The 23,513-nt window shown below is 39.9% G+C and overlaps 1 protein-coding gene across 2 annotated transcripts in view; it reads right to left on the bottom strand.

The window, feature by feature from the left end:
- DENND6A (DENN domain containing 6A) overlaps window positions 1–9,472 on the bottom strand; it is a 30,472-nt gene extending 21,000 nt beyond the window's left edge. Inside the window, exons 1-5 of one of the 2 annotated variants that reach the window (XM_026677639.2) lie at window positions 9,105–9,472; window positions 6,739–6,777; window positions 6,619–6,661; window positions 2,098–2,210; window positions 651–731 (exon numbers count right to left, since the gene is read on the bottom strand). In XM_026677639.2, the coding sequence (XP_026533424.1) occupies window positions 651–731; window positions 2,098–2,210; window positions 6,619–6,661; window positions 6,739–6,777; window positions 9,105–9,293 (465 nt within the window). In that variant the 5' untranslated portion in view covers window positions 9,294–9,472. The remainder of the gene's footprint in view (window positions 1–650; window positions 732–2,097; window positions 2,211–6,618; window positions 6,662–6,738; window positions 6,778–9,104) is intronic. The other variant, XM_087954747.1, reaches the window with a different exon arrangement.
- Between the last annotated feature and the right edge of the window lie 14,041 nt (window positions 9,473–23,513).

The raw sequence follows: 23,513 nt of genomic DNA, 5'->3' as shown, positions 1-23,513 counted from the left end.
TAATTAGGCCAATATTTTCCAATGTGATTCAGGTACGAACATTAAAATTAGATGACCCCACAAGAGTTCAACTATTTTTTAAACAAATACATTTCAAAATATTATTTATTTAATTTGGGGAACCATGGTATGCAGCCACCTCAGTAATGTCTATGCATTTTGTTGAAAGTCATATATGAAAATAATGGCAAAGGTAGAACAGGACAACGGATAAGGTAAGGCAATTGGTTTTGTGTTTTTGAATGCCTTTGAGTCAATATCCTTACAGTTCTTCTGGCAATACTTCAGAATTGCTTTGCCCATGTCTGTTTCTCAGAGTTGAGAGAGGTGGACTGGCCCAAGGTCACCCAGATGGCCTTGTGACTAAGCAGGACTAGAACTCATGATCTCCCAATTTCTAGTCTAACTCTTCACACCATACAAGTTATCACTTATTTTGCTTAAAGATACCTAATTTCATTGGCTATCACTCAAATATATACTGCAAATAGTATTGTGATTTATGTATTCTGGCCTTTCAGATTAGCCAAGGTAATGTGTTTATAACCTTAAACATAATATAGGCAATATTTTCCACCAATCTAAACAGAACTTTTTTTTTAAGTATATTTAGAAGACAACCATGAACAATTCAGCTAAAATTAAATTACCTTCTGAAAGTAACCTCGTTTTAATGTCTTGTCTTGTACTTGTCTAAAATACACATATCCATAAAAATAAGCAGGATCCCTCTGTAAAGGAAAAAAAAATTCCAAAAAACATGGAATACTTTCTGAGTAATGATGTATACTTAGCAGGTGTTCTTTAAGAAAATTTTATTAAAATCACAGGAAGATTATTCAGGATATTTACATTTTCAGACATAATGTCACTGTAAACATTTCATCAAACACATCTAGCTCATGCCTATGAAAATTAAGAACCTACCAGAGCTAACGTTTCTATAACTATACAACATTCCCTACACAAGTAGCCTATACAGGTAGTCCTTGACTTATGACCATGATGAAGCCTGCTCATTACGGTCATAATTCATGACAGTCATAAACCAGGTCACTTTTTTCAATACTCATTAAGCGAATTATCATTCATTAAGTGAATCCGTGGTCGTTAAAGCGAAAGCCGTAGTCATTGAGCAAATCCATCGTTAGCATACAGAGTGTTTTTACTGAAAACCGGAAGTAAACACCAGCTTTGGGCAAAAACTAAATCGTAGTCATAGAATCATGGGACTCTGCAAATGGCCAAAAATGCAGTCCGACTGTCAAATGCCAAAATGGGTCTAGGAACTTTGGAACCAGGTTATAATTTCTTCAGGAGAGATCCATTATAAATCGGAATCGTTGCTAAGCAACTGGTTAAAAATTAAGAGCTACTTATATTTTATATGCTTTGTTTCTCAACTTTTTTTGAATTTATAGAAGAGGAACAAGTACTATTACATAATCTACAATCTGTGACAATATTACGTTACTTATGAGAAGTCTCCACGAAGTAAAAGGAATGCTTCTTTCCTCCCCCATCCCAATTTAATTTGTACTATAGGCATTTTGGACCACAAGTCTTTATCACCTTTACATAGTTGTAAATTACATAATTGTATGTAATGTTAATGCTGTACTGCACTCAATTTTTAATGTGCAGCTATTAAATAGTAGACAGAAGTGTTTTGAACTTTTATCCATTACAATTTGCCACCCCTGAAGGGATTGGGTATGTCCTGAGATCAACTGGAGATCATTAATTCCCAGGATCCTCAGTGAAGTTCAGGGACAAAGAGCTCCCTGAAATCTAAAACAGCTGAATATAACAGCATTATAATCAGGTTCCCCCCCCCCACCAAAAAATACCCCAATTGTAGATCCAATTAAAGCTGTTTTAATTATTAGTATTTCAGCAGACAGGATAACTAATATGTTCATCATTAAAAGTTTTGAAAGTTATTGGCCACATGATGCAGGACAATGCAGCAGTACACTAAGCAATGTCTTATCAGGAACAAAACGTAACAATTGTACCATTAAATACCATCACAATAATTAGAATTCGAATGACACTATCATGCCTGGACAAGATAAAACATCCTACTTTCCCAACCTTCAAGTAAATTGGTAGATCTCTGTCCAACTGATCCAGCAAACAGTGCCACGAAAGCTTTCTGCTAGAAGACTGCCGAAACCTAAAAGAAAATTGTGTGTTTCCAAGGCAACCTAAGCCAAAAAGGAAAGAGGAGAAAAAACAGCAAAGGACTATACTGAGTTGGTAATATTTAAAAAGAATTTATGTAACTAACTGGTGCTTCTAACAAATAATAATGTTTTAAAATGTTCCCTAAATACCAAGCACAGTTCTAGGTAACTCCACGCATAGAAATCAAGCCTATAGTGTTTACATCGGAGAAAGGCTGAAGAAGCAGACAGTGTTGTTTTCTCCTAAAACAACTCTCGACTTCAGGAGTCTCCAACCTTGGCAACTTTAAGACTTGTGGACCTCAACTCCCAGAATTCCTTTCTGGCTGAGGAATTCTGGGAGTTGAAGTCCACAAGTCTTAAAGTTGCCATGGTTGGAGACCTCTGCTCTACTTGACAAAGTCTAAGTACGATGCAGTCCTCTCTTGTTGAATAAACACAAACACTATGGTTACTGCAGATTGTACCTCTTTTTCTCTGCTAATAAGGGATGTCCATAGATTACAATAAAAGAAAGTCTGCGGTGATCAAAGCTTTGCTTGTTTTTAGGTGCAATCCACATTTTAAAAAACACTCTATGGATACCCCTGCTACCAAGAGAATACAGGTATGCACCTTCAGGCTGTGACCACTTCACACTCCTCTGGCTTTCTATAGAGAGTTCCCTTTTACTGCTCTATTGGGAGATGGTTAGCATCTAAAGCAGTGGTTGCCAACTGGTGGGCCAGGGACCACCGGTGGGCCAGGGACCACTGGTGGGCCAGGGACCACTGGTGGGCCAGGGACCACTGGTGGGCCAGGGACCACCGGTGGTCCGCAAGAAAATTTTGGTGGTCTGCAGAGAAATGTCACCCCCAAAGCAATTAAACCAGGCTGCGCGGGAACACAAGGCTGCACCACCCACATGGCCCATGGGAACACAATGCTTACGTCGCTTGCATTGCGAACATGAGGTAGTGAGGGGAGGGGGGAAAGGCGGAAGGGGAAACTTGCCCCACTTGCCCCATGCGCCCAGCCTGGCCACCGGGCTGCTTCTTTCCGCTTCTGCTTTTGGCTGCACGCAAGGAAAGCAGCAAAAGTCCTTCTTTCTCTCCCCCAAACTCCGCCAGAAATGAGTCTTTGGGATCCTGCAAGGCCTCCTGCTCCAAGAGGCTGTGCCGGTGCGACAAGTCTCACAAAGACTCATTTCTGGTAGAGTTTAGGGGAGAGAAAGAAAGACTTCTGCTGCTTCTGCTGCTTTCCTTGCATGAAGCCAAGTCTCTCTCATTCCCTCTCTTTCCCTGAGAACAGAACTGGAGATGGTATCCTGCGATCCAAAATAAAGAACAATCAATTGGTAGGAAAAAGGGGGTGGGGAATTTTCCTGCAGACTTTTTTTGGGATTTTCCCAGGGTCTCTGGTCTGCGGGATTTAAAATTATGAGTTTGATGGTCCCCAAGATCCAAAAGGTTGGCGACCTCTGATCTAAAGGAGACCCAAGTAAATTGGTGGAAACAGAGCAAATGCCTAAAAGACAGTAATCAGTGCCGCTACTCTAATTCTGACTGTTTTTCACCATTGTCCTGCCTACTACTTAGGTACTGTATGACTGCTCATCTCTTGCCTAGATGACTTAACAAGAACCTGTAACAGCTACTGAATTTGAGTTGCCAATTAAAATCATTGCAGATTCAAGCTTTACATCAAAATATTTCAGGGCAGCACCTTTGTAGGAAGCACCATTTTAACTTTAATGTGATTTCAACTTCATTTCAAATCAGACGAAACTGGAAATCCATACACACTTCACCAGATGGAAGTTTAAAAAAAAAAAAAAAACCAAGGTATTTTTTAGTATTCTAAAAGCTTCAAGAAAAATGAATATATTCCACCCAAAAGTAAATTCAAAGTTATCAAGATTCACACTATGAAACATTTACACTATTGATGGCTGCACAGATTTCAGTATTTAAGAATCACCTATTTGTGTAAAATTCTAATCATATAAATTAAAAACAATAAGGCAATAACAGGCCTTTTCTCTTTCTTTAGCATTAAGCTGATCCCCAAAAATTCATTTCACTTAAAATTGTTAATAAAATAAATCTTAAGATAGTGAGATGGGTGACATATAAATAAACAAATTTGATTCTTAACAGAAATAATCGTTTTAAAAAGGAAATCCCACTTTAACATCTTTATTTCACAAGAGAGAAATAATTTAAATTCTCTTCATAAATATCTAGGTAAAGTAAGATGAGAAGCCAATGGGGAGTTATATAATTTGATGAAATATTCTTGCAACTTCATTAAATCATTATCATTCAAACTCCAATATATTTGAGCAAGCAATTTTAATCCAAAAAGCAAATTCAATCAAAACTATTTCTGGTAAATGGACTACAGGAAAAAATATCTTTTTCTCAAGTATCATAAATGCCAACAAGGAATTGCAACATAGCTTGACCAAGGCAGAATGTTTGCATAGGAGTATACAAAGTAATTAATTCTTACACACTTACTTTGAAACATTTTGTGATGGAACATTTTACACACTTGGGAGTCCAAGCCAAGCCAAACTCTCTCAAGCATATTCTAGGCCTTTTCCTTAGAGCTTCTACTAATGTTTTCACAATCAATAATGGTAATAAAGATTATTGGTACTTTTATTTTTGAAAAATTAAAAATAGCCTATAAAATATTTACCAAATTGCTGGCAAAAAAAAGAAACCCTGTAACCTATATTCCAGAAAACATCCAAGGCATTTGAACAACCAACAAGTATTTTACATTTATTTAAAAACACTTTAATACATTAAGTAATTTATAAACAGATTTATTTAACTAACCTTATGTAGCCTTATGCTTATGTCACAATTTAAACTACTGCCCTAGGGTAGGGATTAACCTGAATCCTTTTGAATATTGTAAAATATTCTTAGCTGCTGGTGTCCACAGTTACCAACATTATGCCAAAATGACACAGGTGCCTGTTCTGCTGACTCACAGCATTTGTGTGATGATATGATTACAAACATGTTTTTTGCTTCTTCCCATTTGTTTCCTATGGATGTCCACATTCTTAATTATCATTTGTAACATTATATGTATTGCCCTCAAAACAGTATAGTCATCTTAAGGTAGTTCAAGCAGCTAAACAAACTGTACATAGTTTGAATATATATAAAGTTTCTAAAATGAAAATTAAAGAAATTTATCATAGAAAATATTGAATAATCTCAGTTAAAATCTATAATTAGTTAGAGCCAACAACTACAATTCCTCATGTAAAATTCCAGGTTCAGCCACTACAAATACTTCAAGATTTCTTTTTTCACATGTACTACAAGCATGCAATTTTAAGCTATTGCTAAGTGAGTTCTAATCATTAAGATACCTGCAAAACTCTTACTCTCAGTGCAAACTGAAATTATTTTATTGAATGGACATAAGAAGTTTTCAGTACTATACTGGGCACATTATTTAGGATCAGTTCTCACCAATTTCAATAGGACTTGCTTTTGAATAGGTACACAGAGGATTGTACATGCAATCTTTGTGCCAGGACATTTGCAGTGTTATGTATTGGGGGAGGGAGGGTGTCAATGAAATAAAAATGACAGGTGCAAAAGTGCAGTTGAAGCCCCACCCCTGGGGATCCTTTTGACATATGTCGCACACACGAAATACATTAAGAGGCAAAGCTTTGATTACCACATTGTCCCCACCATTTTGATATTACTGAGTCCTCCTCTGGATACTTCTTTTTGCAACTCTGCATTGTTATGGTTGAGTTTACACCCAATGCTAAGTTATGGTTTGCTTGACCACAATTATTGACTAGATTAAAGCTGGCTTGATTTGCACAACATGCTAGGTCATAATTTACAACCTAAATGGCTTCTCATAATATGCAATATTACAAAAAAATCAAATCACTTTATGGGTTAGTACAATGTATGACTTAAGCCTATCAGGAGTATGTGAAGCATTGAGAGGAAGTTTCTGGAGCAAGCAAAGTATTTGTCAAAATTTCCTGCTGGGAATATTGAGGCCATCACATTTCTTAGAAGGTCAGCATGGCCTTTTTGAGGCCATTTCCACGTCTTCAGGGCAGACATGTGCATGTGCAGAAGGCACTTCTGTTGGACAAGACTTCCAAACTGTGACCCTGAACTTTTTAAGAAATGCAGCCTTCTGAATACTACAAGCAGTTGTGGAAAAAATCCTCCTCCAAATATTTTACATAATTCTGGAATCCAATTACACCTTCTATCACAACAGTCTCCTAACTTTGTCTGTGAAACAGTCAGATAAAAGGGTACTTCTTATCACTCATACTTGACTTCATAAAACTGTGAAATAAAGATAAAATAAAATAAAAACAGTTCTAGCTAAACAGAAATATTTTATACAAATATATATGTAAGTAGCATACATATCTGATTACCTGAATTGGAATCTGGGAAAGACAAATAGCAAATATTGGTTTTCTAGGGGAGAAAAATAGAAGTTACATTTTGGAGGGGAAAATATATTTTATAAATGTCTTCTTAATGGTTTTACTCACCTCTTTATCTGTAAGTTTTGAATGCTGTGGATATATGACCTGTAAACGAGAATTTTCATCAGTTGAGAAAAGAAAGTATTCTATTAATTTATCACATAGTGCACAGGACCAGGTATCAATATGACTGGGCCCTGGTTATTACCAAAAAGTAGCACATACACTGTTAACTTATATGTATTCCTAATTCAAAGGTACTACATATTCAACACCAAATGCATCCAATAAAACTTTTCCAAATTAATATTTCTCCAAGCCGTTCTAACAATAATCATGTCAAATAACGACCTGGCATGTTTAACAGATTTTATAAACTATTTTCACTGGCTTCCTAACATAGATTAATATTTCACCTTAATTATTATAGTATTTGAAAAAAAGTGCAAAACTACCATGCTTCTTTATTCTTTTGATTTATAAAATGTTTTACTCTTACTTGGCTCAAAAAGTGTTTTTTTTTAATGGGGGGGGAGGGGGGAGCTTGAGAAGTGCTCTTTTTGAGCCATCCTGTCCTTAAGAAAAGCAAAAGCAAGCTGGGAAAATTAAGAGGATCAGGAGAATGGCTAGAGCAACTTAACTGATTAGACTTCTGGAACCTGTTATAATACGTATGGGAAATTCCAAATCTGCTCATCAAATCTAAAAGTTCACTAATTTGGGTCCTAGGCTACTTAATGCCTAAAAGCTGGTTTAATGAATGTTGCTGGGAAAAAAAATGCTGTTGAGAGTGTGACTTGTATCACAAGATGCTTATAATTTCATTAAACTCAAACGTAATATTTATTTAGTAAATACATGTCCCAAGTCCTTTTTCTTCTAACAGCTCTGAGCTGTAGAATACTTAAAACTGGGTTATGATTTATTCAATTGTTTATACTCTTCAGAATAAAAAATGGGGCTAACTAATTTATTTACTATGTGATTGAAAGTTATAGCAATTGAAATTTTTGGAGGGTATCAGGTTAGGCAACACCACTATACTGTACTACAAAAGTGATACAGTGTGAGAAAACTGTATAGTTTTCAATTTGTAACATAGATCTATGGGGACATTTCATAAGTAGAGACAAGGGCAAATGATTCTTAGATAAGTTTAACAATATATTAAATGTCAGTCTAAATTTATCAACACTATGCTGCATTGAATAAAATGACCCTTTATCCCTACTCCTTTTCAACAACAAAAGTTGTAGTTTTATTTCCAGCTAGTCCAGTCCAGAGCAAACTCACATTCAGTAAACTCTACGTATGGAAATTAACTGGCCTGATTAAAGTTGATTCATATTTAACTCCTGCCACATGCTCAATAATTCCTATCTGAAATACAAAACCTACCCAGTATAAATCACAAATATTAGCTTTATAAAAGTAGCAACATATGGAACATTATACTTCCAATGTGACTTTTAGGCAATTCATTTGCAACCGCATATTCGTTCAAATCTCAGATTATATTCCATTTTCTGGTCTAACTGTGCCATTCTTCATTGGCTATTCTCATCCCTTAAGGTATGGCATGAAGGCTCGAAGGCACCGTGCAGTCGTGAACAGAAGACAAGCTAGCCCTGCAAACTGCTGCCCCTGTGATTGCACTGCTTGTCCTTGGAATTTAGACACACGTTTATCTTCATACCTGGAAGGCTTCCTCAGCAACCCTCAATTGTGGAATAACCATCAGCAACGAAATGCAACCTGTGGGATTGTTCATGCAGATTCCTGTATTTTTCAGGGATATCTCTAAAAACTACAGCCATTCTGACCACCCCATTTGGACAAAAAGCCGTATCAATAAATCAACATTACCTAAGTTGCCATAAGCAACCCAGAGCTCTTTAGAAGGGGAGAAATGAAAACAACAGGCAAATCTATTTGAAAGCCGCCCCCCCCCCCGGCCGAAATGTATGTTTATTTTTCAGGCTGAATGAAAACACTGCTTGCATTAAAAGACCTGCGACTCCAGAGAGAAGGGTTCGTTATCGTTCAACGGCAAGCTTCCCCCACCCTTCCCTCCTGCTTAACTCCACACGAAGTGGTGGTGACCCCGGCTGTTATTTTCAACGTTGCAGATTGGAAAAACGCTGCGGAATTCTTGTGCTAGCTGTTTGGTGCACACCTCAGGGGAGAAGAGGGAGCCTCTCCCCGCTTTCTGGATGCCTTGGCCTCTGCAACGCACCGAACACCGTTCGGCGCCCTCTCAGCGGTCCGCATCTGATAAAAGCAACCAGGCACAAAAGGCTTCCTTCGCCTGGGTTTCTTCGCCAAGCAAGCCGGCAAAGGAGCGCCGCTTCTCCGCAGAGCAGGACGTCCTGTCTCGCCCGAGCGGCATATCCGACCTAGCCCTCGCCTGGGTGGCGCGGCGCGTCACCCACCTCCACAGCTTGGCCGAGCTCCAGATCAAAGCCCACCACGCACACGCAGTGCAGCCAGGCCGAGAAGCGGTCCCAGGGCAACACCGGCGGCGTCAAGGACGGACTGGGCGAGCCATCTTCGCCTTCCTCCGCCCCCGGGGAATCCGCCAAGCCTCCGCTTCCGCCCTCGGCCGGCTTCTGCAGCGACATGGCGCTCGGCAGGGTTGCACTGGCGGCTCTGCCGCCGCAGTCTCTACCACAACCAGCCGAGCTCCTCTCGCCCTCAATTTAAGACGCGGCGGCGTCGCTTCCTAGCCCCGATTTCAGAGGAAGAAAGCCCGCACGACGCACGTCTCTTCGGGGCCACCGCCTCCCCCACGCTCGATGGGAAAATCCACAGCGACTTGAAAGGAGGGAAATGGAAGAGTCCAAATTTAAGCGATGGGGGGGCGGGGAAATGGGGCGAAGGGAGGGGACTGTGGTACAGTTGCGCGGAGGAAAGGAAGTTTCTAAACCAGTGTGGTACAAAGGGAGGGTGTTGGAAGGTTCTCTCCCATCTCCCTTCAGATGGAATGCAAGATTCTTGGGAAACAGCAAGGGGGGTATGGATGCAGGGAAAAGTCCTTTGAGTTCAATCCAGAACGTGTGGGCTTAAGAACTTGTTTCTTAAATCGGACGCATTGGTACTCCAGCATCGATAAGATAACTTTATTGTCATTTTTTTTTACTGCTGAGCACACTGCCCTAACCTTTTTTTTTTTTAATAAAAAGGTTTTTAGTTTTAACAACAAACATAAAACATAAAGATAAAACAAATAAAACCTTTCAGTTCTACAGTGTGTCGTTGGTACATATTTCTTGCGCACAATATCTATAGTCTTTTGCTCTTAGGTTTACATTCATATTATTACATTAATTAACTTTCCATGTCATATTTATATTATTGTTACACCATCCTCAGACTTTAATTAACACTGCCCTAACCCTAACCCTTGAACTACGCCAGCTATGGTTGGACTTAAGCGTAGTACACAAAATTATCTGCTATAATGTTCTACAAGTCAATGACTACTTCAGCTTCAACCACAACAGTACAAGAGCACACAACAGATCTAAACTAGTCAGTGTGCAGACATCATCTGGTAGGAATGTTTGTTTTTGTTTCATCTCCTTCAAGCCCTTAATCTTCCAATGCTGTCGAGCGAGTTGTTTCACGAAGCCCGACAGGCTGCCCCCTCTACCATTGGTCTCCCTAGAAATGAAACAGAGGGGATTAATATCTTATATTTCATTAGCGTTGTTATGTTTCCGTTTCTTTATGTGGATTTTTTCTATGAAACCATTGACATAATTGTGGATCATGGACATCATTGCTATTAACCCATGATGCTCTTCCATTTTATCAAATATTGTAACTTTCCCCTATTCTTTCTGAAATCTAATACTTCCTCTACCTCATATTGATCATCTTTTATTGGACCAGGAAGTGTTTGTGGTGAGCCTATATCTTTATATATATGTTTTAATAAACTGCAATGAAATACAGGATGTATTCTTTTATATTGTGATGATAGTTTCAATTGTACAGTCACCGGATTAATTACCTTTACAATCGGGAATGGTCCAATACATTTTAGCCCTAATTTCTTACAAGGAAGACCCAGATTTATATATTTAGTGGACAGATATACAAGATCTCCAATGTGGAAAGATTTTTGTTCACTTCTCATGTTTGTCAAATTGATTTTTACATGCAATGAAGGCATCACGTAAGGCTTCTCTTACATATTTCCATGATTGTTGTATTTGTTCATACCATTGCTTCTGCATTACTGGTGTCTCTGTACTATGTGGCAATTCTGGAATTGGTAGTAACTCACTTCCATATACTATTTGAAGTGGGGTATATCCTGTGCTGCTATGTATAGCGTTATTATAAGTGAATTCTGTGAATGGTAATAATTCAGATCAATCGTTTTGTTGATATGATACATAACACCTTAGATATCGTTCTATGGCTGCATTGGCTCGCTCTGCAGTGCCGTTTGTACTCGGGTGGTAAGCAGTACTTAATCCCTGCTATGAGCCTATCGTTTTCACAAACTCTCTCCAGAATCTGGCTGTAAATTGTACCCCTCTCTCTGAAATAATATGTCTTGGTACACCATGTAAGCAATATATATGTTTTAGAAACAAACCAACTAATTTCTTTGCAGAGGGTATGCCTTTACATGGAATGAAATGTACCTGTTTTGAGAACAGATCTATTACGGTCCATATTACGGTGTACCCATGACTACAAGGTAAATCTACAATTAAGTCCATGGCAATATCCTGCCATGGTTTAACTGGATCAGACACTTTTTGCAATAGTCCTAAAGGTTTTCCAGGACGGGCCTTACTACTAGCACATACTTTACATTTTCTAACGTAACGTTCAATATCTCCCCTCGTACCTGACCACCAAAATTGTCTCTTAACTAGATGTAACATTTTAAGATATCCGTAATGACCAGCTTGTTTGCTATCATGGCACCTTTTAAGCACTAGTTCACGTAAGGTAATCGGTATATATAATTTTGTTCCTTTCCAAGCTATTCCCTCAGTGATAATACATTGTGTTTTATTTTTTCTGTAACCAGGGATCTTTTTCTAAAGCTTTTTGTAGGTCATCTATTACTTTATATTTTAATGTTTGTATGGTATCTTTACCCTGTATAATAGGTTGTATCATATTGTGGGAGTCGAGATAATGCATCAGCTAGAAATTTTTTCCCTGCAGGTACATATTTCAAAACAAAATTAAACCTCCGAAAATAAAGTGCCCATCTAATTTGTTTGGGGGATAGCTTGCGAGGGGTTTGTAGAGCTTCCAAATTTTTATGGTCGGTCCAGACCTCAAATTGTTCTTTTGAACCCTCCAGGAATTGCCACCATCTTAGAACAAATGCCTCTTTCTCCCAGATTGCCCAGTTTCTTTTGGTTATACTAAATTTACATGAGGTGTACACCGTTATCATTCTTTTGTAATAAAACGACCCCTATTGCCACATCACTGGCATCTGCCTGAATGATGAATGGTAATTCTGGGTTTGGATGTTTTAGCCCCGGGGCTTGAACAAACATCTGTTTAAGGGCATCAAACACCTGTTGACATTCCTCTGTCCATAGTATAGCTTGTCCGAGTTTGGAGTTATTTTTCTGTTTGTTATTTGTTTTTAGCAAATCCGTTAAAGGGAGAGCTATCATAGCAAAAGAGGGAATGAACTGCTGGTAAAAATTGGCAAAACCCCAAAAACTTTGTAACTGTTTTCGGGTTGTTGGTGCTTTCCGATCTAAAACCGTTTTTACCTTCATGGGGTCTATTTGCAATCCCTCTGCGGATATTCTATATCCTAAATAATCCAACTGAGATAAATGAAATTCACATTTAGACAACTTTACAAATAATTGGGCGTGTAACAATTTTTCCAAGACTTGTCTTACCAAATGTACATGTTCATCCATTGTTTCAGTATAGATTAATATATCATTCAGATATACCAAAACACCTTTGTATAAATGCTCATGCAAAACACCGTTAATCAATTGCATAAAAACAGCAGGAGCTCCTTGTAATCCGAATGGCATAACCCTAAACTGATAGCTGCCTAAAAGACAGTTAAATGTAGTTTTCCATTCATCACCTGCTCAGATTCTCACCCTATAATATGCTTCCCGAAGATCTAATTTCGTAAATATTTTCCCATGAGCTAATGTTGATAACAGATCTCTAATTAAAGGTAATGGATACAACGGTTCTTTGCATACAGCATTCAGACTGCGGAAATCTACACATAATATTAATCCATCTTTTTCTCTCTCTAAATAATACAGGAGCTGCAATATGTGCTCTACCTGGTCTAATAAACCCCCTCGCCAAATTAGTGTCTATGTATTTTCTCATTTCATCCATTACTTATGGGGTCATGGAATACATTCGTGGTTTTGGTAATTTAACAGCAGGAAGCAACTCAATGGCAGAGTTGGTTAGTCTGTGGGGCAGTAATCGGTTACTTCCTGTTTCATTAAAAACTTCAGCTAAATCATGGTATTCCGGTGGATAGCCTGGATTTATAATGTTAGGCATTAAACCAGCCGCTGTTTCACTAGGCGGCTCAGGACTTTCTATTAACCTGATTTTTCTGAACCCCCCCTTCCCATAAAATAGTGAGTCCCCACTTATCCAGCCATGCCAACCCATTACTGACTCAGTCATTTGGTGTACTACAACAAATGAAATGTTTTCCCAATGACCCCCCATTTTCATTTTCATTGACTCAGTACGATACACAGCTGGTTTTCCGCCTAACATTGATCCATCTACTTGTTCAAACTTTATAGGAGTTTTTAACCGGATCAGTTTTAAACCTAATTTTTCCACGATCTTATATGTTACTATACATCTTGTACAACCAGAATCGATTAAAGCCCCCATATCCAGGCTTTTGGTTGTTTTTATGTTGGTAAGAGTGATGGGTATTATAAAAGGTGGAATAGGTTTACTTACCATAGGATCCTCTATTGTCTCATCTTCACTTTCTATGTTTTGCACCAAAACCTTTTGTGCAGTAGGCATAGTGTCATCTAATTTTATTTTAGACTCCACAGTTGAATCCGTCTGCCCTACCCTACTGGAACGTTCAGGTGTTCGTTTATTTCTATCTCCATCTCTGTTCTCTTCTTGAACCTGTTGTTTCATTCGTCTCCTTGGACTCGATAAAGGAGGTATCAGACATTCAGCCACGTGATGCCCCGGTTGATTACATCTATAGCACTGAAACGTGCCCCTACCAAACAGTACTTTACTGGGTGGACTTGGACGAAGAGATGGAATAGTAAGTCGTACAATGGGCTGGACTCGTGGACTGCTGTCCTCTCTCTCTCTCTTTCAATCTACATAGTCCCGAATCTAATTCCACCACAGCATAGTACCAGTCCTGCAGTTTAGGTGGCAAGCCTCTATATAAGCAAGCTTGTCCCAACGCATAATCTAAACCTTCCCTAAACAGATGTATTAACAATCTTTCTGGACAGGTGGGAACTCTTCCAGCAGCTCATCGAAACTCCTGTACATATTCCACTGCTGGTTGACCCCGCTGTTTTACCGCTAATAGATCTTCCTCCACCTGTTGTAACTTTGAATCATCATCAAACCTCTGTCTTAACGCTTCCAGGAATAATCACACATCCAACAGCACAGGAGATCGTACACAATGTAAATCGGTGGCCCATTCCCCTGCTTCTCCATCAAGTACACCGGTGAGGGCTACTATCAATGCCCATTGGGATGGATAGTATTTGCCATATAGGTCAACATAATTTATCACCTGTGCAAGGTAAACAGCTACTCCATTGGGATGTCCACTAAAAGTTGCTTGCAATTGAGGAGGACCCCAACGGCTTTGCGGACTCCATAATGTTCTACTAATGTCCTGTTGGTCCTCCCCATGGCCCCAGTCTGTTATAGAGTCAGATGTTCTCTTTCCCGGCATACCTTTTTGACCAGGCGCTGCAGAAACAGTATCCAAAAACCTCTTTGAGCGCAATTCCTGTCTTTCTAATGGTTTCATAGCTTCCAACCCCAGAGTTACAGGGCTAGAACTTCTTAAAGGTTTACCTACTAATGTACTGTGCTTCATATACTGACCCACTTCCTTAGACAAAGGATCCATAGAAGCTTCCTGAACAGACAGTTCTCCAAATTGCAAATGTAGTATATCTAATGTAGTACTACCTGGAGGCATTCCGTCATCAATCCCTGGCCATCTCCTCACCCTTCAGTCCTCCGTTGCCATACCCCTTCCATAAGTAGTCCGTTGTCTTCTCCAATCCTCTATACTTTCTTCTGCCACTTTAAGTGGCTCACTCAAACATACCAACTTTCTGGCCTTTGCCCTTACCACAGGCTGAGCTAATGCTTGGGATGGAGGACCCCTCTTCTGTTTCATTTTTCCTCTCTTCAACATCCACATCAACCTCCTCCGTTGTTTCTGCCATTGGCAACTCTGGCTCCAACCCTTCAGCCATCTCACAAAGTCCAATAGCAGTTTAACAATAAACAAGTGAGTGCTAACCTTCTCTTAGCCGTGGTTCTGTAAATCCTAGGTAAGAAATTGCAAACAGATAGGTTTGTATTCTTTTTTCTTTTTATTGTTCCTAGTACAGTAACCGGCAAGCACAGTTAAACTGAACAAGGTTAGCACTGTAATCAATCATCTTTCAGTGTAATTTATCCCTTCACTCCGCCCACCTAATCGTTGTCTATCTCCGCCCTGCACTCGTGTCCCAATTACCCTACTAACACTATAATTCTATGGTCTACATCGCATACTAACTAAGCCACAATTCCCAACTACCCCTTACTCTTCCCGTTCCTGCAGTTGCTCTCTCTTGATTTATTTACCCACCCTGCCAAAAGCTGTCTTTATGAATTTATTAGTATGATGTTCCTCTTCATTAATGCTGCATTGCTGATTGTGGGTATGTAATGAAGTGTTTGTATTCCCCCCTCATCAGTCTAAACTAGTCAGTGTGCAGACAACATCTGGTAAGAATGTTTGTTTTTGTTTCATCTCCTTCAAGCCCTTAATCTTCCAATGCTATCGAGTGAGTTGTTTCACGAAGCCGGACACCGTCCCTGTCCTATTGTCCCTATTTATTCATACCTATTTCCTGTATTCTTACTCATGTTTATACTTATACCTATTATCTTGTAAGCGATTGACAAATCAAATAAATAAAAAATAAATAAAAATAAAGTGTATATCTACCCAAACACATACATAACACACACACACACACACATATACACATGCTATATACATACAAAAATATACACCTGCATCTCGTGTGTGTGTTTGTGTGTGTGTGTATTAATCACTGTCCATTTTGAATACTTAGTGGAAAGAGGAAACTTGAGAGTTCACAAGGTTGATGCTATATGGAACAAAACTGACTGATGTTTTGCTTTGGATAGCTGACTGATGTTTTGCTTTGTTACCAGAAGGTAACAAGGAAAACAGATCATGAAGAGGATGTGTAGTGTCCCAGACAATCCTGCAGACTCTGCTCAAGCATCGCTTACGTGCTATGTCCTGGATAGATAGAATTTTCTGCCATCCTCACCATTCTCTGCACTAGTGTCTGAAGCAGTAGCGCTTCCAAACCAGAGAGTAATGCAGTATAACAGGATGCTCTCGGTCGTCCCTCTATAGAAGGTGATTAGGACAGCGGAAGAAAGATGAAGTGGAAGATCTTGACATTTGGTCTAGTTCTCTATAGCAAGGCTTCCCCTCCACACTCTTCTGATGCTTTCTAGATGGATAGGATTTTTTGCTGTTGATGAAATACTGTACTGTAATTAAGTACCATGTTGTTTTCTACACTTCGTTTGGTAAAGCGCATCAGCATCACAACTACAGCGATTTATGTGCATAGAAGATGGCTTTGTGTGGCTAAAATCCATGTTTACTGGAGATAGTTTACTTCCTGTTTCTTCAGGCCCTACATGGTACAGTTAGTTTTCTAATTAAAAAATGGAAGTTGTTGCCCTTTAAACATTCTGGTTGGTTTTCCAAAAAGTTAAAATGTGATGCACTGAATTGTTGTGCTAAGGGAGCCATTTATTTGTATGGTTTGGGCTTAAGTGTTCTGCATCAGTCAATTCTGAAACTATGTTTAGGGCTTAGTCTGCTTAGGGCAATGATGGCGAAACTTTTTGGCACCGAGTGCCCAAACCAAAATGTGTACGTGCTGGAGTGCCAGAAACCTGACCACCAGCTGGCCGATGCACATGTCTTCAGGTTTCTGGCATGCGCATGCACACCAGCCAGCTGGTCTTTGGGTTTCTGGTGCTCCGGTGCACACAAAGACCAGCTGGCTGGCGCACACTAGAAACCGGAAGAGCAGCTGGCGACGGTGCATATGCCCACAGAGAGGGCTCTGTGTGCCACCTCTGGCACGCGTGCCATAAGTTTGCCATCACAGGCTTAGGGAATCCACTCATTTGATTGAAACCATCTGCATAATAGATTTACTTATCCTTGGTTTATTAAGAAAAAAAATCTCAATTTTCTAGATTGCCATGGTACATTGACCATATCCTAAACATATTGTCATGGCTTGGAGATGCATAGCATTGTTTCTTTTGCATCATTCCTGAACAGTAGATTTGGGTAAGACAATGACTGGCTCAAAGTTTTCATTTCTATGTCTAAGGCACTTTTCTAGTATGAGTCACAATCACTTAGTAATGTAGCTTGGGTCATGTTCAGGGTAATTTCCCCATAGCATTTGTGGACATGGTTGGTTATAATAGCAACAGCACTTGGGCCACTTTATTCACTGCTGAATATAGTATTCAGAGAATTTTCCAGAAAGGCATCCTTATTCAAGGTTTAATAGTTGTATCCGTGTCATTTAGGATTAAAAGTTCATGTGAAAGTCAACCTAAATCCCATAGTTGGAAAGGGAAATAACAGATTCTGGGATAATTGGAAATAATTTACATCTGCAGCATAGAAGCTCTGTGAGAGAATCTGCCTGTGGTCTATATAATAACATGTTGTAAATAATAGTGACTATGAGTAAGAAACATGGTTTTGGGTCATGTGCACTTTGCATAATGAACTTACGAAATCCTATTTCAATGAGTGGGACTTGGAATTCACTCAAGAATTCCACTGTGGGTGTATCCTGGCTCAGGAAAAATTACCATTGCAAGGTATTTTGAAATTTCCCCTTTGCATTGATGGAAATGAAATCTCTTTCAGAATATGGAACTGTGGTGGCGAACCTATGCACAGGTGGCACGCAAAGCCCTCTCTGTGGGCACACGCACCATCGCCCCAGCTCAGCTCCACCGCACATGCACACACATCTCCCACTGGCCAGCTGGTCTTCGGGTCTCTGCCATACATGTGCAGGGGGCAGGACAGGGGTGGGATTCTACAGGTTCGCACCTATTTGCTAGAACCGGTTGTTAACATTCTAAGCAGTTCGGAGAACCAGTTGTTAGAAGAAATTACTGGCCTAATCCTGTAAGGAAGGCAGGAAGGAAACATTCTGGTGTTGCTTACAGAAACTGCCTCTCCGTTAACCCTTATTACATTCTTGGAAGGACTAGACTTCCTGTCTCAGGAACTTCTCTGGAGTTTTTTAGTCCTTCCTTTGCTGGTCCTTTGCTTGTGTGGAGTGACCATTCAAAGTTACAATGGAACTGAAAAAAGTGACTTATGACCATTTTTCACACTTATGACTGTTGCGGCATCCCCACAGTCATGAGAGGCCAGGCGAGGAGATGTGTGCCTTGATGTGAGTGATGTTGAGTTGGCCACACCCAGCCAGTCACATGATCACCAAGCCACACCCACCAACTAAGCCACACCCACAGAACCGGTTGTTAAAAAATTTGAATACCCCCCGGGGCAGGATGCATGTGTGGGGGGCATTTTGAGTATGCATGTGCATATGCACACGTGTGTGCACACACACATTTTGGGCACTCGGTGCCAAAAAGGTTCGCCATCACTAATATAGACGAACAGAATTGGGAGGGACTTTAGAGGTCTTCTAATTCATCCTGTTGCTCAAGTAGGAAACCCTATACTAGAGTTCCCCAACCTTTCCAGCTTTGCAGCCTGGGGGGGGTACGGGGAGGGAGAATCGCATGCATTTGAGCACTACTCACATAAGTGGGGATGCCCGTGTGCACGTTTGCCTGCCACTTCTGAGTCCTGGGTCCAAATGGCTCAAGGCCTGGCAGTGGGTTGTGGCCCCTGTGGGTTGGGATCCCTGCCCTATACCACTTCAGACCAATGGTTGTCCTTAAAACCCTCCAATGATGGAGCATCCACCACTTCTGTAGGCAAGTTGTTCCATTAATTTATTTCCTTCTCATATAAATGACTGCAATTTTAGAATTGTTGAGAATGAAAGTGGTACTGGATCTATTTGGGTTCAATTTATTGCAATTCATACTTTTTGCACTCCTGTGCTGTCTAACAAGTTTTCTTTCCCTTTTGTAATACAAGTGAGATTGTTGTTGTTTTTTAAAAAGCAAAATTATTATTTTTAAAAAACAAACAAGAAGTGTTAGCTGGCACAGCTAGATACCACAAAGGTGCTAGGATACTATCTAAAATAATAAGTCAGCAGCAAACCAGAGCTGATTTTGGTTTCTGCATCATCTGACACTATTCAGCTGGATAAATGGCTTACCCATTGCTGGCACCAGATGGAGCTTAAAGTTTACTATCAATGTGAAGTGTCAGAGGATAAAAAGACTAAGGCTTCTTAATAGTGAAATCCAGTGATGAACGAGGACATTAGGTTAAGCCAGTTTGCTAAACTATAAGTGTTAGATTCAGAAAACACACTAAGCTAAAGTCAAGTAATAAGGTGGAGTGTAATATGTGAATCCATTGAAAAGAAGGACTAAATTATAAAAAAATGTCCAGCATAAAAATTGCATTAAATAAATCTGAATAAACAAAGGGACTATAATAAGATAAAATGTATATTACAGGTATTCTAGTTTCTGATAATCCTTCTAAAATTGCATTCATGATACATTATTAATTCCTGATACTGTTTACTCAGAATGTTTTATTATTGTTGTGCCAGGTTATTAGCCTTTCTAGGATGGAGTTGAGTAGAAAGGAATTCTTACAGCAATAATAATTTATATTCTGTGTTTCAACCTACTCTTTTATTTCAAGTAAAAGGCTTTTTTACCGATTTATAATGTTGCATTTTTCAAGGACTGAAATCATTAAACATTCAGCAGTTTAAAAGCAGTTAAAACTTTACAATTTTAAACATTTGGCTGGGACCCATTACTGTTACCTCTTTCACAGGGAGAATAGGGATGAGCCATGGACTGTAGTTGCTAAGGGCATGCTGTTCTCCAAAATGTAGACAGGCCTGGGAGGAAGAAGTGGGCAAAGTTAGAAAGCTAACAAAATTTCATTTGCTTTCAAGTTTGATTTTAAAATGATTATAATTTAATGTAATTAAATGCAATTAAACTTGTTACTCCTAATGTTCTGTATTTATCACTGTACAGTACAGACAGACAACTTGAATTTAAATAATCCCCTCCCTCCTGGGATAAAAACCCTGTGCAAAGCTCAACTTTCCAATCTTGGATCAAAAACCAGTAATTGCTTAAAGAGAAACAACTTGTTTGCACAATTATTTTCATCCGACATGTATTTACAAGATCTGGCTGGGCCTGGCAAGAGGTGGCTCTCTCAGAAATATGCCCAAACCCTAGATTTAGGGTTTGGCACGAGCTGAGACCCCAAGGCAGGGGAGGAAGGGTAGCAATTGTAATCTAGAAATCTCTGGTAGCCATCAGGGGCCTTGCTCCACAGGTTGCTAGTTGGAGACCCTGTTCCTGAAGTTAGGGTCTTGGGAGCAGTTGGGATTGTTGCTACTGTACCAGCCTCTGTATGCTGTTATAGGGATTTCCATGCCTAAACTCCTTAGGGCCATCTCAGGCTTCTCAGTGGTGTTCTCTAGGCTTATGGTTCTGGGGAACTTTGTTTTGCCATCCCTGGGACAGATGTCTGAGGCAGAGCAGGTGTTCATGGCTTCCATGATGGCACTGGGCCTTTCCCAGGTCATGCTTGGCCTGACTGGGGACAACAGCCTCACCCTAGACTTGATATTCTTGTCAGAGCAGTGGCAATGTGATTTGAGGGAAGACCTTTCCTTAGTTCCTGTGTCATGATCAGATCACACCCCAGTGACTTTGAGGTTCTCTTGCACTGCCCTCCCCTCCACAGGGAGGCTGGGTCCATTTGATTGGTTCATCCCCAGTGACTGATGGACTCAACTAAGTTTCAAAGGAAGCTGGGAAAAATATGTGCTGATCTGCTACATGATCCTGCAGAGGTTCTGATGGATATCTGCAATAGGGGAGTTGGATGGACTCTTAGTCAAGATTATGCCTCTGTGGACTCTCCGAGTCTATCACTCCTGTTACTCCCATTGCTTCATGGAGGAGTTGAAAAGGGCCAAGAGATATCTAGAGCAACATTGGAGGACAAAGGGCCAAGAGATGTCTACAGCAACATTGGCCCAATCAGCCTCCTGTCTCACCTGCTGCCAGACTTCAGCCACTCCCCTCCAGGTGCCAGCAGCTTGTCCTTGATCTCTTGTGAAAGAATGTTGTTATGGCTAAACTCCCTTCTGCCCATCCCCCATTGTGGCAGCTCTGAAAATCTGTCCCAAGATGGATCCGGAATTGACACCATGTGGAGGAATTTTCAGGCATCCGGAAGATAAAATTGCTCAGATTCCTTCCTGGTTGGGTACCAAACATGCCTAGTTGGATACCAAGCATGGTGCAAGTCCTGTGGAGATGCCCAGGGACCAGACTCACCCAATTATCTGGAAACACTTTGATTCTATTGGATCTAAGGAAGTAGACAGGGTTCTGCAGAATGCAAATACCATCACCTGCCTATTAAATCCATGTCCCTCCTGGCTGATTAAGACCACCTAGGAGGTGTCACGTAGGTGGGTCCAAGCAATAGTGAATTCATCCTTGTTGGAGGAGGTGTTCCCTCCTCCAGCCCCTTTTAAAGAAGCACTCATATCCTCCTACTCAAGAAGCTGTCACTGGTTCCTATCATTACGAACATTTTTCACCCACTCTCCCACCTCCCCTTCTATATCCACGAGTTTATCATCTTTGATCTTGGATAGGGTTGCACTATTCCAGAGAGATCTGGTACATAACTTGTGGGTCCTCTTGAACTCATGAACTTCTGCTTGAAAAAGTGGCAGCCATACAGTCAAGGTCCACTATGTGGACCTTGACTCAATTTCATGTTGTGCACCAATTACGCCTTTCCTGGCTAGGGAGGCTCTCTACTCAATCACTCATGCCCTTGTCATCTCCCATTTGGACTACTGTAACACACTCTACATGGGGTTACCCTTGAAAACTTCCAGAACTTTTCAGCTGATACAGAACACAATTGTGCAAGCTGTATTGGATGCCCAAAGGAGGGCACATATAACATTTGTGTTCTGCGAACTGCACTAGGAGCCAATTTGCTTCTGAGTCCAATTCAAGGTCTATAAGGTCCTATATGGTAAGGTGCCAGGCTACCTACAGAACCAGCTTCATCCTGTCACATCAGCCTTTCTTACCCAATCAATCAGGCAAGATATGCTGCAGAGCCCATCAATCAAATAATTCTGATTGGCAGGTTCTAGGAAGATAGCTTCTCTGCTATTGTCTCTGTCCTATGGAATATTCTCTCCCAGGAGGTGAGACGGGCCCTCACACTCCTGGCCTTCCAAAAAGGGGTTAAAAAATTGCTCTGTGACCTTGTACAGGGAGCAGTCATGGGATTGGTTGGTGCCATGAGATCCTTCCCTTTGCCTTTGTCAACTAATTTTAACAGGATTTAATTATTCTTGCCTCCTTGAAAATTGTTGTAATTTTAAAATGTTTAATTCTAAATGTTTAACCCTAACATTTTAATTTTTATATACTTTTTATATGTTGATGCTATGTTGTACACCATTCAGAGTTCTGCTTTGCGGGAGATGGGCCGTTCAGAAATGTGAAATATAAACAACTAAAATAATGTTTTACCAAGTTTTCCTTCAAAGTGGGTAGTGTCAAATCTCCCCATCCCTGTGCCTATAATAATATGGCCACTGTAATCATATATTGAAATAATCTTCAGTAGCTTTTTTCTAGCTGTTTATCCATTAGTCTAAAAAAAAAAAAACCTGTTACCCTCCTACATTGTTCTGGCATTGCTGCTCTAAACTTTAAGCAAAATACTTTTCCTGTCAGTTCCAGTAAATTGTCCAAATCTTTCTCCATCTCTCTGTTTATAACTTCTGCTTATTTCCCCCTAAAAAACTTCCACTGGGTCAATAATTTGTTTTAAGTTTGTAGCCAGTTATACTACAGATTCTTCAGTCCTCTTAATTTCTTTCAAATCTTTTTTATTCCTATAAGTCCTTCTTCCACTTCCTTTTTAACTACTGCAGTCAACTTTTTGCCAAATTCTTCAAATGATTTTTGAAATAAATCTGATGAAATGACATCGTCTGCAAGTTGTTCTAGTGAACCCTTGCCTCCTTCTAATAGAATAGAATAGAATTCTTTTATTGGCCAAGTGTGATTGGACACACAAGGAATTTGTCTTGGTGCAAATGCTCTCTGTATACATAAAAGATACATTTGTCAAGAGACAAGAATCATAAGGTACAACACTTAATGATAGTCATAGGGTACAATAAGCAATCAAATTATACTAGGAAATGTCAATATAAATCATAAGGACACAAGCAACAAAGTTACAGTTATACAGTCACAAGTGGGATGGGATGGGTGATGAGTGATGAGAAGATTAA

Source organism: Notechis scutatus, chromosome 2 (assembly GCF_049901735.1).
Source record: "Notechis scutatus isolate UNSWTSFEM ecotype Mainland chromosome 2, rNotScu1.2, whole genome shotgun sequence".
Taxonomy (NCBI): domain Eukaryota; kingdom Metazoa; phylum Chordata; class Lepidosauria; order Squamata; family Elapidae; genus Notechis; species Notechis scutatus.
Note: the sequence above shows the minus strand (reverse complement) of the source record. Positions and strands in the feature narration are given on the sequence as shown.